Source organism: Symphalangus syndactylus, chromosome 4 (assembly GCF_028878055.3).
Source record: "Symphalangus syndactylus isolate Jambi chromosome 4, NHGRI_mSymSyn1-v2.1_pri, whole genome shotgun sequence".
NCBI classification, from domain to species: domain Eukaryota; kingdom Metazoa; phylum Chordata; class Mammalia; order Primates; family Hylobatidae; genus Symphalangus; species Symphalangus syndactylus.
The window spans coordinates 60,832,402-60,848,838 of record NC_072426.2 but is presented as its reverse complement, the minus strand read 5'-3'; the positions used below and the strand labels follow the sequence as shown (position 1 = coordinate 60,848,838).

At 38.1% G+C, this 16,437-nt stretch overlaps 1 protein-coding gene across 38 annotated transcripts in view; it reads left to right on the top strand.

Annotated features, from left to right (window-relative positions):
- ANK2 (ankyrin 2) overlaps positions 1–16,437 on the top strand; it is a 719,880-nt gene that overhangs the window by 517,843 nt on the left and 185,600 nt on the right. For all 38 annotated transcript variants that reach the window (XM_055274818.1, XM_055274823.1, XM_055274814.1 and 35 more), the window contains one exon: positions 13,739–13,837. In XM_055274818.1, coding sequence (XP_055130793.1) covers positions 13,739–13,837 — 99 coding nt within the window. The remainder of the gene's footprint in view (positions 1–13,738; positions 13,838–16,437) is intronic.

The window sequence follows — 16,437 nt, the reverse complement described above, 5'->3', positions numbered from 1 at the left end:
TTATTGAAGTTGACCTTTTTTGTGCCAGGTATTATATTAGGTGTAGAGGTTACCAATATTAATAGAATTTGACCATTTCTCATGAAAAAGAAGCCTTGTTGGGAGATAAACAGGAAACATGCAAATACAATAAATTTGTGAAAAGAACCAAATTTTATGATTGCTCAGAGGAGAAAGTGACTAAGCCAGCTTGTGTGTCTCAGACATACCTGAAATTGATACCAAACACCATTTATAGGAATTATTTTATAATGATGGAAAACAGAGTACCAGGGTGTTATTTAGAAGATGCTGCAAAGCTTTTATTGTCTAATGCTCCCTCCTCTCTCTTCCCACAGAGTCCAGCATGCCAAATTTGGCTTATTTTTAGTTAAAATTGTAAAAAATGTGGAGATCAGAAGTCATTGTAATGCTCTAATAATATTACCAAACTTTTATATGGATACCTTGAAATGTAGACTTGGTTTCTAGCACAATGTTTAGCATACAATAAATAGTCAACAAATGTGAATACTTGAATTTAGTTACTATTTATTGAATTTAAGCTATCCCTAGTCTATTAATTTGAAAACTCTGTATCATGTTTTATCTGAGTTTAGTATTTTGTTCAAAAATGTTTCTTTACTTGTGCCTCATTAGAAGCAGGAGGATAGGGCACACACTGGAATCTGCTGTGGAATTTCTTTAGTTCTAGTCTCCCTTTTTGCTTCCTTTCCTTCGAGGTCCTGCCACCTCTTTCTTCTCAATTCCGATGCCACTGTTGGTGCCTGGAGGCATCTCCACTTCTGGCTGTCTCACTGGAGAGATCTCTTGTTTCATGGTACATACTCCTTCCCCTGCTTGCCAACCTTGATAAATTCTATGTCAGTATGAGAAAGTTCAGGTTTTTAATGCCCTCTTTTAAGATGGGTTCATTGAAATGTTAAATAAGTCAGTGATAAACATGCAGAACTAAGATCTAGTCTTTTGGATTGTATCTTTAAAAACTTCTAGAAATTATACTCTTATTACTTGTCATCTGACCTTAGAAACACAGAATTTTGTTACTGTAAAAAAAAAACTTAAGGGAGAAACCATTCTAAACCCTTTCCTCCATTTTTACTTAGCATTTACTTTTATTTATTTATTTATTTATTTGTCTATTTATTTACTTATTTTGAAGCAAGGAGTTTGCTCTGTCACCTAGGCTGGAGTGCAGCCTCAGCTTCCCAAGTAGCTGAGATTACAGGTCACACCACTGAGTCCAGCTAATTTTTTATTTTTTATTTTTTGTAGAGATAGGGCTCTCTATGTTGCCAAGGCTGGTCTTGAACTTCTCGGCTCAAGCAATCCTCCTGCCTCGGCCTCCCAAAGTGCTGGGATTATAAGCGTGAGCCACTGTACCTGCCTAGAATTCACTTTTAAATGCTGAGCTTGGCATGCATTTGACACCATAACATTCTAGAATTCATTTTAATGTTTTTTTTCTAATTTTGACATATTTGGACATTAAACATCTACAAACCTAAAATAAACAATTTTTAGAGACCGAGATATTTTCTATTAGAAAATAGAGCTAATGAGAAGTTGAGGTCTAAAGGAAATAAAATAGGATTATGATGCAGAGGCTATTGGTTTTTGTGTTACGGAGGCCAGGGAGGCGAAAAGGGGAGGAGGTTTAAAAGGGCAGTTTCTGAGCCAGAATCACCAGGTAGTTGATAACTCAAAATGTTCAGTTCAGGATTATATGAATTAATGCAATTAAGCACTTAGAACAGAATGTGACACAGAAGAATAAACTCTGATACATTTTAGCTATTATTTAAATGATTTGCTGCTCACTTTTAAATTTAATTTTTACATTCCTTTAAACCATGACTATTATAATAAATAGTTCAAATAATTTTTCTTCTTTGAGTCTTAGATAAATGTTTTGTTCTTATACATGTTAAGCCAACTAGTAAATAAATAATTTACCTATAGAATCTTATAAAAATTAATTTAACCAAAGAAATGAGAGACTGCATGAAAATGGCATTTACATAGGAGAGTTGAGGCTGGGTGTGGTGGCTCACGCCTGTAATCCCAGCACTTTGGGAGGCCGAGGTGGGAGGATCACCTGAGGTCAGGGGTTTGAGACCATCCTGGCCAACAGGGTGAAACCCTGTCTCTACTAAAAATACCAAAAACATTAGCCGGATGTGGTGGCATGCGCCTGTAATACCAACTACTTGGGAGATGGAGGCAGGAGAATCGCTTGAACCTGGGAGGCGGAGGTTGCACAGTGAGTCAAGATTGCACACTGCACTCCAACCTGGACAGCAAGAGCAAAACTCCATCTCAAAAAATTAAATAAATAAATAAATAGAGTTGAAATGTTCAGTAGTAAAATTGCAAATCTTTAAATTATTGACAAGGGTGACTACTAATAAACCAAGCTCCTTTTACCCATCTACTTCCTAGGTTTTATTGTAATTCAAAATACTTTTAAAAAATACATCACTTTTGCATACATTAATACTTCTGCTAGCCTACGTAAACGCATGTTGAACTCAAAAATGCTCAATTCATCTCATCACATTTAGCCAAATCTTAGTGATGGAACATTGGCAGGGCTGTGGATGGGGAGAGCAGGAATATATACATGTATTACTGTTTGCATCTAACTGGGAAATAATAATACCTTACATTTGTTTTTTACTTCATAAATTACAAACAGAATTAACCTACATTATTTGATACTCTTAAATAACTATCTGAGGTAGGCAAAGTAGGACATTTCCCTTTTTTACTATTGAAGAAACCTTAAATCCTATTGTTAGGACTGGAGGGACAGCACAGGAGCTCAGATTTCCTTTGCCCTGTGCCCGTGTTCTTCACTCTGCCACTGTCTCTCTCAGAACCCCAAATGTGGGCATGATTTAGCCAAGATTCTCAAAATGAAGAATTCTGCTTCATCCCATTGTCAGTCCTTTTAATTTCATCACAACACCCATCTAAAATGGAAAGTAAGTTCAGAAAACTCAAATAAGTCTACCAACACAACAATTTCTTTTTTTTTTTTTTTTTTTTTTTTTTTTTTTTTTTTATTATACTTTAGGGTTTTAGGGTACATGTGCACAATGTGCAGTTTTGTTACATATGTATCCATGTGCCATGTTGATTTCCTGCACCCATTAACTCGTCATTTAGCATTAGGTGTATCTCCTAATGCTGTCCCTCCCCCCTCCCCCCACCCCACAACAGTCCCCGGAGTGTGATGTTCCCCTTCCTGTGTCCATGAGTTCTCATTGTTCAATTCCCACCTATGAGTGAGAACATGCGGTGTTTGGTTTTTTGTCCTTGCGATAGTTTACTGAGAATGATGTTTTCCAGTTTCATCCATGTCCCTACAAAGGACACGAACTCATCATTTTTTATGGCTGCATAGTATTCCATGGTGTATATGTGCCACATTTTCTTAATCCAGTCTATCGTTGTTGGACATTTGGGTTGGTTCCAACTCTTTGCTATTGTGAATAGTGCCGCAATAAACATACGTGTGCATGTGTCTTTATAGCAGCATGATTTATAGTCCTTTGGGTATATACCCAGTAATGGGATGGCTGGGTCAAATGGTATTTCTAGTTCGAGATCCCTGAGGAATCGCCACACTGACTTCCACAATGGTTGAACTAGTTTACAGTCCCACCAACAGTGTAAAAGTGTTCCTATTTCTCCACATCCTCTCCAGCACCTGTTGTTTCCTGATTTTTTAATGATGGCCATTCTAACTGGTGTGAGATGGTATCTCACTGTGGTTTTGATTTGCATTTCTCTGATGGCCAGTGATGAGGAGCATTTCTTCGTGTGTTTTTTGGCTGCATAAATGTCTTCTTTTGAGAAGTGTCTGTTCATGTCCTCTGCCCACTTTTTGATGGGGTTGTTTGTTTTTTTCTTGTAAATTTGTTTGAGTTCATTGTAGATTCTGGATATTAGCCCTTTGTCAGATGAGTAGGTTGCAAAAATTTTCTCCCATTGTGTAGGTTGCCTGTTCACTCTGATGATAGTTTCTTTTGCTGTGCAGAAGCTCTTTAGTTTAATGAGATCCCATTTGTCGATTTTGGCTTTTGTTGCCATTGCTTTTGGTGTTTTAGACATGAAGTCCTTGCCCACGCCTATGTCCTGAATGGTATTGCCTAGGTTTTCTTGTAGGATTTTAATGGTTTTAGGTCTAACATATAAGTCTTTAATCCATCTTGAATTAATTTTTGTATAAGGTGTAAGGAAGGGATCCAGTTGCAGCTTTCTACATATGGCTAGCCAGTTTTCCCAGCACCATTTATTAAATAGGGAATCCTTTCCCCATTTCTTGTTTTTGTCAGGTTTGTCAAAGATCAGATAGTTGTAGCTATGCGGCATCATTTCTGACGGCTCTGTTCTGTTCCATTGATCTATGTCTCTGTTGTGGTACCAGTACCATGCTGTTTTGGTTACTGTAGCCTTGTAGTATAGTTTAAAGTCAGGTAGCGTGATGCCTCCAGCTTTGTTCTTTTGGCTTAGGATTGACTTGGCGATGCGGGCTCTTTTTTGGTTCCATATGAACTTTAAAGTAGTTTTTTCCAATTCTGTGAAGAAAGTCATTGGTAGCTTGATGGGGATGGCATTGAATCTATAAATTACCTTGGGCAGTATGGCCATTTTCACGATATTGATTCTTCCAACCCATGAGCATGGAATGTTCTTCCATTTGTTTGTATCCTCTTTTATTTCATTGAGCAGTGGTTTGTAGTTCTCCTTGAAGAGGTCCTTCACATCCCTTGTAAGTTGGATTCCTAGGTATTTTATTCTCTTTGAAGCAATTGTGAATGGGGGTTCACTCATGATTTGGCTCTCTGTTTGTCTGTTATTGGTGTACAAGAATGCTTGTGATTTTTGTACATTAATTTTGTATCCTGAGACTTTGCTGAAGTTGCTAATCAGCTTAAGGAGATTTTGGGCTGAGACAATGGGGTTTTCTAGATATACAATCATGTCATCTGCAAATAGGGACAATTTGACTTCCTCTTTTCCTAATTGAATACCCTTTATTTCCTTCTCCTGCCTGATTGCTCTGGCCAGAACTTCCAGCACTATGTTGAATAGGAGCGGTGAGAGAGGGCATCCCTGTCTTGTGCCAGTTTTCAGAGGGAATGCTTCCAGTTTTTGCCCATTCAGTATGATATTGGCTGTGGGTTTGTCGTAGATAGCTCTTATTATTTTGAGATACGTCCCATCAATACCTAATTTATTGAGAGTTTTTAGCATGAAGGGTTGTTGAATTTTGTCAAAGGCCTTTTCTGCATCTATTGAGATAATCATGTGGTTTTTGTCTTTGGTTCTGTTTATATGCTGGATTACATTTATTGATTTGCGTATGTTGAACCAGCCTTGCATCCCAGGGATGAAGCCCACTTGATCATGGTGGATAAGCTTTTTGATGTGCTGCTGGATTCGGTTTGCCAGTATTTTATTGAGGATTTTTGCATCAATGTTCATCAAGGATATTGGTCTGAAATTCTCTTTTTTGGTTAAGTCTCTGCCAGGTTTTGGTATCAGGACGATGCTGGCTTCGTAAAATGTGTTAGGGAGGATTCCCTCTTTTTCTATCGATTGGAATAGTTTCAGAAGGAATGGGACCAGTTCCTCCTTGTACCTCTGGTAGAATTCAGCTGTGAATCCATCAGGTCCTGGACTCTTTTTGGTTGGTAAGCTATTGATTATTGCCACAATTTCAGAACCTGTTATTGGTCTATTCAAAGATTCAACTTCTTCCTGGTTTAGTCTTGGGAGGGTGTATTTGTCGAGGAATTTATCCATTTCTTCTAGATTTTCTAGTTTATTTGCATAGAGGTGTTTGTAGTATTCTCTGATGGTAGATTGTATTTCTGTGGGATCGGTGGTGATATCCCCTTTTTCGTTTTTTATTGCATCTATTTGATTCTTCTCTCTTTTCTTCTTTATTAGTCTTGCTAGCGGTCCATCAGTTTTGTTGATCTTTTCAAAAAACCAGCTCCTGGATTCATTAATTTTTTGAAGGGTTTTTTGTGTCTCTATTTCCTTCAGTTCTGCTCTGATTTTAGTTATTTCTAGCCTTCTGCTAGCTTTTGAATGTGTTTGCTCTTGCTTTTCTAGTTCTTTTAATTGTGATGTTAGGGTGTCAATTTTGGATCTTTCCTGCTTTCTCTTGTGGGCATTTAGTGCTATAAATTTCCCTCTACACACTGCTTTGAACGTGTCCCAGAGATTCTGGTATGTTGTGTCTTTGTTCTCGTTGGTTTCAAAGAACATCTTTATTTCTGCCTTCATTTCATTATGTACCCAATAGTCATTCAGGAGCAGGTTGTTCAGTTTCCATGTAGTTGAGCGGTTTTGACTGAGTTTCTTAATCCTGAGTTCTAGTTTGATTGCACTGTGGTCTGAGAGACAGTTTGTTATAATCTCTGTTCTTTTACATTTGCTGAGAAGAGCTTTACTTCCAACTATGTGGTCAATTTTGGAATAGGTGTGGTGTGGTGCTGAAAAAAATGTATATTCTGTTGATTTGGGGTGGAGAGTTCTGTAGATGTCTATTAGGTCCACTTTATGTAGAGCTGAGTTCAATTCCTGGATATCCTTGTTAACTTTCTGTCTCATTGATCTGTCTAATGCTGACAGTGGGGTGTTAAAATCTCCCATTATTATTGTGTGGGAGTTTAAGTCCCTTTGTAGGTCACTGAGGACTTGCTTTATGAATCTGGGTGCTCCTGTGTTGGGTGCATATATATTTAGGATAGTTAGCTCTTCTTGTTGAATTGATCCCTTTACCATTATGTAATGGCCTTCTTTGTCTCTTTTGATCTTTGTTGGTTTAAAGTCTATTTTATCAGAGACTAGGATTGCAACCCCTGCCTTTTTTTGTTTTCCAGTTGCTTGATAGATCTTCCTCCATCCCTTTATTTTGAGTCTATGTGTGTCTCTGCACGTGAGATGGGTTTCCTGAATACAGCACACTGATGGGTCCTGACTCCTTATCCAGTTTGCCAGTCTGTGTCTTTTGATTGGAGCATTTAGCCCATTTACATTTAATGTGAATATTGTTATGTGTGAATCTGATCCTGTCATTATGATGTTAGTTGGTTATTTTGCTCGTTAGTTGCTATAGTTTCTTCCTGGCCTCGATGGTCTTTACAATTTGGCATGTTTTTGCAGGGGCTGGTACCGGTTGTTCCTTTCCATGTTTAGTGCTTCCTTCAGGAGCTCTTTGAGGGCAGGCCTGGTGGTGACAAAATCACTCAGCGTTTGCTTGTCTGTAAAGTATTTTATTTCTCCCTCACTTATGAAGCTTAGTTTGGCGGGATAGGAAATTCTGGGCTGAAAATTCTTTTCTTTAAGAATGTTGAATATCGGCCCCCACTCTCTTCTGGCTTGTAGAGTTTCTGCTGAGAGATCAGCTGTTAGTCTGATGGGCTTCCCTTTGTGGGTAACCCGACCTTTCTCTCTGGCTGCCCTTAACATTTTTTCCTTCATTTCAACTTTGGTGAATCTGACAATTATGTGTCTTGGAGTTGCCCTTCTTGAGGAGTATCTTTGTGGCGTTCTCTGTATTTCCTGAATCTGAATGCTGGCCTGCCTTGCTAGATTGGGGAAGTTCTCCTGGATAATATCTTGCAGAGTGTTTTCCAACTTGGTTCCATTCTCCCCATCATTTTCAGGTACACCAATCAGACGTAGGTTTGGTCTTTTCACATAGTCCCAAATTTCTTGGAGGCTTTGTTCATTTCTTTTTATTCTTTTTTCTCTAAACTTCCCTTCTCTCTTCATTTCATTCATTTCATCTTCTATCAGCGATACCCTTTCTTCCAGTTGATCGCATCTGCTACTGAGGCTTCTGCATTCTTCGCGTAGTTCTCGAAACTTGGCTTTCAGCTCCATCATCTCCTTGAAGCCCTTCTCTCCATTGGTTATTCTAGTTATCCATTCTTCTAATTTTTTTTCAAAGTTTTTAACTTCTTTGCTATTGTTTTGAATTTCCTCTCGTAGCTCAGAGTAGTTTGATCGTCTGAAGCCTTCTTCTCTCAACTCATCAAAGTCATCCTCCATCCAGCTTTGTTCCGTTGCTGGTGAGGAACTGCGTTCCTTTGAAGGAGGAGAGGTGTTCTGTTTTTTAGAGTTTCCAGTTTTTTTGGTCTGTTTTTTCCCCATCTTTGTGGTTTTGTCTACTTTTTGTCTTCGATGATGGTGATGTACAGATGGGTTTTTGGTGTGGATGTCCTTTCTGTTTGTTAATTTTCCTTCTACCAGACAAGACCCTCAGCTGCAGGTCTGTTGGAGTTTACTAGAGGTCCACTCCAGACCCTGTTTGGCTGGGTGTCAGCAGCGGTGGCTGCAGAACAGTGGATTTTCGTGAGACCACAAATTCAGCTGTCTGATAGTTCCTCTGAAAGTTTTGTCTCAGAGGAGTACCCGGTTGAATGAGGTGTCAGTCTGTCCCTACTGGGGGGGTGCCTCCCAGTTAGGCTGCTCAGGGGTGAGGGACCCACTTTAGGAGGCAGTCTGTCCGTTCTCAGATCTCCAGCTGCGTGCTGGGAGAACCACTACTCTCTTCAAAGCTGTCAGTCAGACAGGGACCTTTAAGGCTGTGGAGGTTCTCGCTGAGTTTTTGGTTGTCTGTGCCCTGCCCCCAGAGGTGGAGCCTACAGAGGCAGGCAGGCCTCCTTGAGCTGTGGTGGGCTCCACCCAGTTCGAGCTTCCTGGCTGCTTTGTTTACCTAAGCAAGCCTGGGCAATGGCGGGCGCCCCTCCCCCAGCCTCGTTGCCGCCTTGCAGCGTGATCTCAGACTGCTGTGCTAGCAATCAGCAAGACTCTGTGGGCATAGGACCCTCCGAGCCAGGTGCGGGACACAATCTCCTAGTGTGCCGTTTTCCAGGCCCGTTGGAAAAGCGCAGTATTAGGACGGGACTGACCCGATATTCCAGGTGCCGTCTGTTTCCCCTTTCTTTGACTAGGAAAGGGAACTCCCTGACCCCTTGCGCTTCCCGAGTGAGGCAATGCCTCGCCCTGCTTCGGCTCGCGCACAGTGCGCTTCACCGACTGTCCTGCACCCACTGTTAGGCACTCCCTAGTGAGATGAAACCGGTACCTCAAGCAGAAATGCAGAAATCACCCGTCTTCTGTGTCGCTGGGGCTGGGAGCTGGAGACCGGAGCTGTTCCTATTCGGCCATCTTCTATGAGTTTTGTGAACCAAAGTACTATGGCTCCATTATGTTCTGAGGGCAAGCGGCAGCTGAGTGATGACTTGTGTACTCTTTTTGTTGCTCCTGCTTGCTCAAGCGATCACGACCTTCTCACGCGCACCCCCTTAGAGTTGTGAGCCCTTTAAACGGACAGGAATTGCTCACTCAGGGAGCTCAGCTCTTGAGACAGGACTCTTGCTGATGCCCCCGGCCGAATAATTTCTTTTCTTTTTAAAAAAATTTTAAGTTCTGGGATACATATGCTGAATGTGCAGGTTTGTTACGTAGGTATACATGTGCCATGGTGGTTTGCCGCACCTATCAACCTGTCATCTAGGTCCAACAAAACCATTTCTAAATGTCCATTATCCTCCCTTAAGTGATCTTTGTGGGTGCCAATGTTTTATTTATTTGATCTAAAAGGACATCTAGCTTCCCCAAGATGACCTCCTGTCTCAGGTCTTGACTAAACTTCTTTAGCTTTTTTGCAATCCAGAGCATGCCTGCATGTGCACACACACACACAGACGTGTGTGTATAAAAAGTTTCACCAAAAGCCCCCAAAATCAACAGAGTCCACCCACAGTGCACTCTGTTTTTCTTTATGCTACTTCGTGATTTGAACCATGCTGATTAGCAGTCCATTAGATTGAATTTATAACCAGTTTATGCATCGTGACCTACAGTCTGAAATACTGGTTTAGCATTTAATTATTTTAAATAAAAAAGCATGGGTCTGGAAATCAGATAGATCTGAGTTTGAATTTTTTGCTCTTCCTCTTATAAGTTGTAGTGATCTTTGAGGCAAATCACTTGACTTCTGAGACTTTTAGTGTCATCATCTGTAAAATAAAATATGCTGTAACAGATGTAAAATGTAAAATATAATAATGATTCCTATGTCATTAACATTTCTTATTCTTTCATGAAATATTTATTTCTCAGCACTCATAACCTCTTCATTTTTCTTGATTTTAGTAAGATTCTGAAGACCAATTTTTATAGTTTTTTCTTCTCCCAGGCAAATGCTCTACCATATTCAGTGTCATTCTCTATATTTTAGGGATTGTATTATTTAAAAAAAAAAAAAACAAAAAACAAAAAAAAAAAAACCGTTGATGGGGCTAGACAGGGAGAAAAGATCAGTGGCCAAAAAAAGGGAGCTACCATCCAGGGGCGCTAGACGGGATTCCACTATGGATGAAGTGGAGATCCTGGTGTGGACTATAGAGAGTGACATCTTCAAAGTATTCTTATTCTAGCCCTTTTTCACTATGAAATAATCAATAACCTGAACAGCCAAATTCCAAATCTCATTGTAAATATTTTTAAATTAATGAAGGCTTAGTAAATACCACATTAAATTATCATTTGGGAATTTAAAAGAAACCCTTGAAGATCTGAGAGTAACTAATAAAACAGATATCCTCTTGGATCACCTATAGTTTGATGTACTTTGTTAAATCAGAAACTGTGGAGACCAGCCAAGGACACAGTCAGTTCAGTTAAATGTGTCTGACAAAGATGGTGCATTGTGTGCTTTGCTTTTCCTGATCTTCATAAAAAACTAAATCCTTAATCCCACCACAGTGAATAAGTACCCTTGGTTTAGAGAAGCCGCTGTGGAAGAGAAGGGAAAAGTGCAGATAAAAGATACATGGGTGTAAGGAGTGAGAATGGATAGAGAACATGTAAATGTGTCATTTTCATTTTTAATTTGATTCTTTCTTCATTGTATAGATTATTTCTTTTGCCAATGTCATTTATACTAATGGCACAGTGAAACTGTAGTAATATTTCACAACTATTTGTATCTACATTTATGGCACGTATTTCATCTTGAGAAGAGTTCTTGGCTTGGGGGAATCTTGACACTGAAGTCCATTCAGAGTGGTGGTGAGGACTGAGAGGCCAAGTTTCACTTTCCTTCACAATTACTGCCTTTGGATGTGTCCATTTTCTCTCTATCTCTTTCTTCTAACCTCTTTCAAAAACTTTCAAGAACTCATATATTTTAATTGCCTTCTCCAAAATATTTACATTTTCATACAATTAAAGATGTTATATAAGTTAGTTGTACTTTTCTGATATGCAAAAGACTTAGACTGTGAAACTCTTAATTCAACATATGACGTATGCAAAGCAGGGCAGACGGAGATCTGAAAATTACATCATTGACAATATATGCTACTGTGTAGTTGATTTTCAGTTGTTTAATAATAAGTATTTGGGGCCCAAATATTTATGGGGATGAAAATTACATAATGTGTCCTTTACTTCTCCCTTAGGACCTAGCACTGAGAGCTGAGCACTTAGTGGGTACCTAGCAAATGCTTATGGATTAATAAATAAGTTTGTATTAATTATGAACTTATAATAAGGTGAAAAACAGTTTGATGGATGATGATGCAAACATTTAACCTTCATGTAAGTTTAGCCATATCTTCTTGAATCTGTTCCTCAACTTTTCCAAATGGACTCCTCTGTGGTTTTTCTATATATGTCAGAAACACTCAAATGGTTCCATGAAAATTTTTATTGGCTATCCGTTCTACCTGGGGTCAGCCACTAGCTTTATATGATCATAGAAAGGCAGTCAATGGGGAAAGTATTTCATAAAATCAGCAAGAGAAATAGTGAATAGAGCTTATTATAAATCTGATTATGAACAAAATGTTAAAATATTGCTTTATAAAATTTGATAGAAGTGCTAAACAAAAAAGATAACTTTGTTCTTTAGGATTGATTAATGTGCACATGGTTGTTTCAGTGTAGCATTACCGTCTTTTTTTAAAATCTACCTGGTGTTTTTGGCCATTTTAATGGTATTATATAGAAATAGCATTATTCTGAAGTTGTGGTATCAAAGATGATATCACGTCTGGAACTCACAGATCTGCAAAGCCCAATATCTTGCTCACAATAAGAGCTCAATAAATATTTGCTGATTGTTTCGAAAAACTAAGTTCGTATTATTTTATCAAAATTAACTTACATAAAGTCAGTATCAATGACTTATCAATAGTATCCTGCTTTAGTTGTTTCCTATTTGGTATGCATCATATATAAAATTGAGAGATATTTAAATCATTGCTAGAAATGAGTCTATAACCTGACATAGTGAAACTGATAGATATGTAGAACATCGCTGGAAGTGAATCTATACCTTGATGCCACTTCCCCAAATTATAATGTTAAAATTATTCCCTCATAAATTTACATTTCAGTAGAAGACTGTTAGATAGCACGTCTCTGAACTATAAATCTGATCATATTGCATATCATTGTCATGTCTTTTGCCTCTAAATTTGGAGACCCTATCAAGAATATCAAGATTGTCTTTGTTCTCTGACTCTAGCATCATAACAAGATCATTTTATTGACTGATTTCAACTCAGTGGTCAGGAATTAAAAATGAAATATTATTAGTATTACTATTAAATGTCACAGTGTAAGAAGGACAGTTTCTATAACCTTCATATTTAGTACAACTTTTTCTTTTTTACATTCTGAGTATGACTCACAGTCATTCTTAGATAAGTACTCTTCTATAACAATCTACATAATGTAAATAATTTCTATATTCCATTTCAATATCCAACAACATTTATGATCAGCTTCTGAGATTATTTATGAAATAACATTTTGTAGCATTACTTGGGTCTATATGATATGTGTAAAACAGTGTATTTCAATTTGCATGTGAAAAATGTTAAATTATTCAGTATCAATATTAGAATACCGTCTGTGTAAGACAAGTGAGCTATGGAAGCTAATAATTGGCACCATATACCAGCTGCTAAACTGTCAGTTTATTTCCATTGCTCTGTTTAAGGCTTATACCATGTCAGTTGAAGACTTTAATCCTTGTTTTGAAGATGAAGAAACTAATATTTATTCTATTTTTCAGGTTGAATTAACTTAATATTTTCCTCTTAAAAATTTGTTCTTGATTTTTAAAATCATATTAATTTTCTTCTAAGTTTTTTCCAAATTGTTGGTCAGTATTTTGAGTCACTGAGTAGCTAGAGTGAGTTAGTTATAATATTAATCAAGGTATAACTGTTGTCTATAAATCCCAGGAGGTGGGGAGTACATCTTCGTAAGTGTGAATAGCGCTTAGCAGAGTGCTGCTTTGAGATACAAAAGGACCGAAAAAATATAAAGCTGTACATGTTCTGGAAAGTGTACAGAATTTTATTTTGCGCCAGTACAATAAATGATACAAAATTGTTCTCTTTAAGTCATTTAAAAAATTTAGGGATTTCTTCGTTTAAAAAAACTTTGTTGAAATGAAGTTGCTAAAATCCATGTTTCTAATGAATGCTTACCTTATTGCCTCTCTGAATCAAAAACACTGAAATTAGTCTCTCTTAAATTAATAGATTCAAGATTCTAAGGCAAAAAGGAAAAAAAAGAAGAGATCAGAGTCTGTCTGTTCTCTGGGTTATATGCTTGAGTAGGATCAGAGCACTATTTCTCTCATTACTTCACTTCTTAAAGCCTTGTTTGTTTCTTCTCTCAGAATGGACTCAACGCTCTCCATCTGGCTGCCAAGGAAGGCCACGTGGGGCTGGTGCAGGAGCTGCTGGGAAGAGGGTCCTCTGTGGATTCGGCCACTAAGGTAATATTCGTGCTGGTAGAACTTTTTTTCCTTAGAAAAGCGAAAATTATTTAAAGCTTTTCACTTTTATTTATCTTTTTAGACAAGGTCTCTTTCTGTTGCCCAGGCAGTAGTGTAGTGGTACGATCACAGCTCACTGCAACCTCCACCTCCTGGGCTCAAGTGACCCTCCCACCTCAGCTGCCCGAGTAGCTGAGACTACAGGCGTGTGCCACCACACCAAGCTAATTAAAAAAAATTTTTTAGTTTAAATGAGGTCTTGCTATGTTGCCTTCCTGGGCTCCAGTGATCCTCCTGCCTCAGCCTCCCAAAATGCTGGGATTATAGGCATGAACCACCACATCTCACCCACTTAAAGCTTCTTTTCCCTCTTGCACATTTCAGAGGTTGGCTAGAACACCAAGATTCTTAACCTGCAGAATTAAAATTAAACCCCCCTCCATTAAACTCTGCAGAGTGAATTGTTTCATTTCAGGACTTATGGGACATGAGTCTGAAAAATCTGTAAACCTAGTTTCTAAAATTTTATCTTTCCCCTTTCAATTCACAAAGAGGACGAGATTGACATAATCCTTTGTAGACAATAGCACCTGTTTTCCTATGGTTAATTCATTTTTTAAAAATAAACTGATGTGGGAAATTTCTCTATGGAAATGAACAAGTAATTTTAAATGTATACATTCAGTTTGGTATGAGACTATGCAGAATCCTTTATACTCTAATAAGAAAAGAGATTTTGGGTCATAGATTGAGTTGTTAGGGTAATATTAGATTTTATCATCATAATGTGTTTGGTAAGGAAATTGGACTCATTTTTAAAGAAATGCACGGGACCCTTGGTAAACCAGAAACCGTTCCTTGATGCTGCTTTTGCCAAAACATATTTGAACTTGTCGAGGATTCATTTCATAAACAACAGACATTTAAAAAACTATTATCAATGGCAACAATCTTTGTCTTTTGAAGGTAAAATTTTATTTGGAAAAATACAGTGCTAATCAGAGCCAAGCCTGCTGACCAAGCCTTGAGTGTGATAATACGGCTGTGGAAGATGTAGAGAGAGAAGTCAGACACTCTCGTCTCTAGATGGGACACTAGTCTAATCTGGAGTAAACAAACAAACAAAAAAGTACAAGAATAAATTAGAAACATGGCCAGTTAATGTGGATTTCCAGCGCTTCATGCATAATTGCCAAAATGTGCATTGGTTCTGCTTGTAGTACAGTAAACAGCAATTCTAGCAGAAATTAAAAAACAAAACAAACTAACAACTGTCTGGCAATTCCACAGAAGTAAACACGTGAATTCACTATATGCAATAAATTTCTTACTTTGAACATTAAGAGGGAGTAAACATTTTTATAAACATTTCTCTCTGGCCCATCAAATACATTTTAAACAAATATTTAAAGAATATCTATTTGAAGCCCAGTGCACTGGCTCACATCTGTAATCCCAGCTACTTTGGAGGCTGTATCGCGAGGAGCACTCACGTGAGCCTAGGAGTTTGAGGCTGCCACTGTACAACCCCACCAACATCTATTATTTTTTGTCTTTTTAGTAATAGCCATTCTGACTGGTATGAGATGGTGTATAGTTACCATGTTAATATAGTGTATTCATTAAGCCAATTATTTTTGCTTGCTTAAGTGTTTATTACCATTTTTGTTTTTCTTTTCTTCTAAACTCTATTGATATTTTAAAAATTAGGCTTACTTTTAATCATAGATTAGAACTGTAGAATTTCCCAGAAAAGAATCTGACTTGGCCGGGCGCGGTGGCTCACGCTTGTAATCCCAGCACTTTGGGAGGCCGAGGCGGGCGGATCACGAGGTCAGGAGATCGAGACCACGGTGAAACCCCGTCTCTACCAAAAATACAAAAAAAAAAAAATTAGCCGGGCATGGTGGCAGGCGCCTGTAGTCCCAGATACTCGGAGAGGCTGAGGCAGGAGAATGGCGTGAACCCGGGAGGCGGAGCTTGCAGTGAGCCGAGATCGCGCCACTGCACTCCAGCCTGGGTGACAGAGCAAGACTCCGTCTCAAAAAAAAAAAAAAAAAAAGAGAATCAAAAGAATCTGACTTAAACAGAAAAAACTGAGGCCCCCAAATATTAAGTGAGTGGCTAATGCTCCCACAGTGAGCTGGAGACAGAAAGAGAACTAGAGTCCAAACTTTATGGCTTGGAAGCTACTGGTTTCTGTTTTTTGTTGTTGTTGTTGTTATTTATTTTAATCACATCATAGGTATTTTTAATCTCTTGGCCTTTATTTTCACAAAAGGTTTAAATTATTTTTCATTGTTGTTGGTGTTGTGGCTAGTAAATTTTGATGTAGCAAATGGTAGAAAATCATTGGTACTGTTATGATTTATGTAAAATTTATTTTTCTTATTCCCAATGTATTCTCAAGTGCCCTAGTAGCTGCAAACATAACTATAAGCAGCTCGTTTCTCTACCACTAAAAATTCCTAGGTTTCTTTGCAAGGTGAAAGAAACTCAATGTTTCAGTAAGCTTTTTTTTTAGTTTATATTTCTTTGCAGTAGGATTCTTTAGTTGTTGATTAAATTGTATGAATCTCATGAAATATTGACACATACAC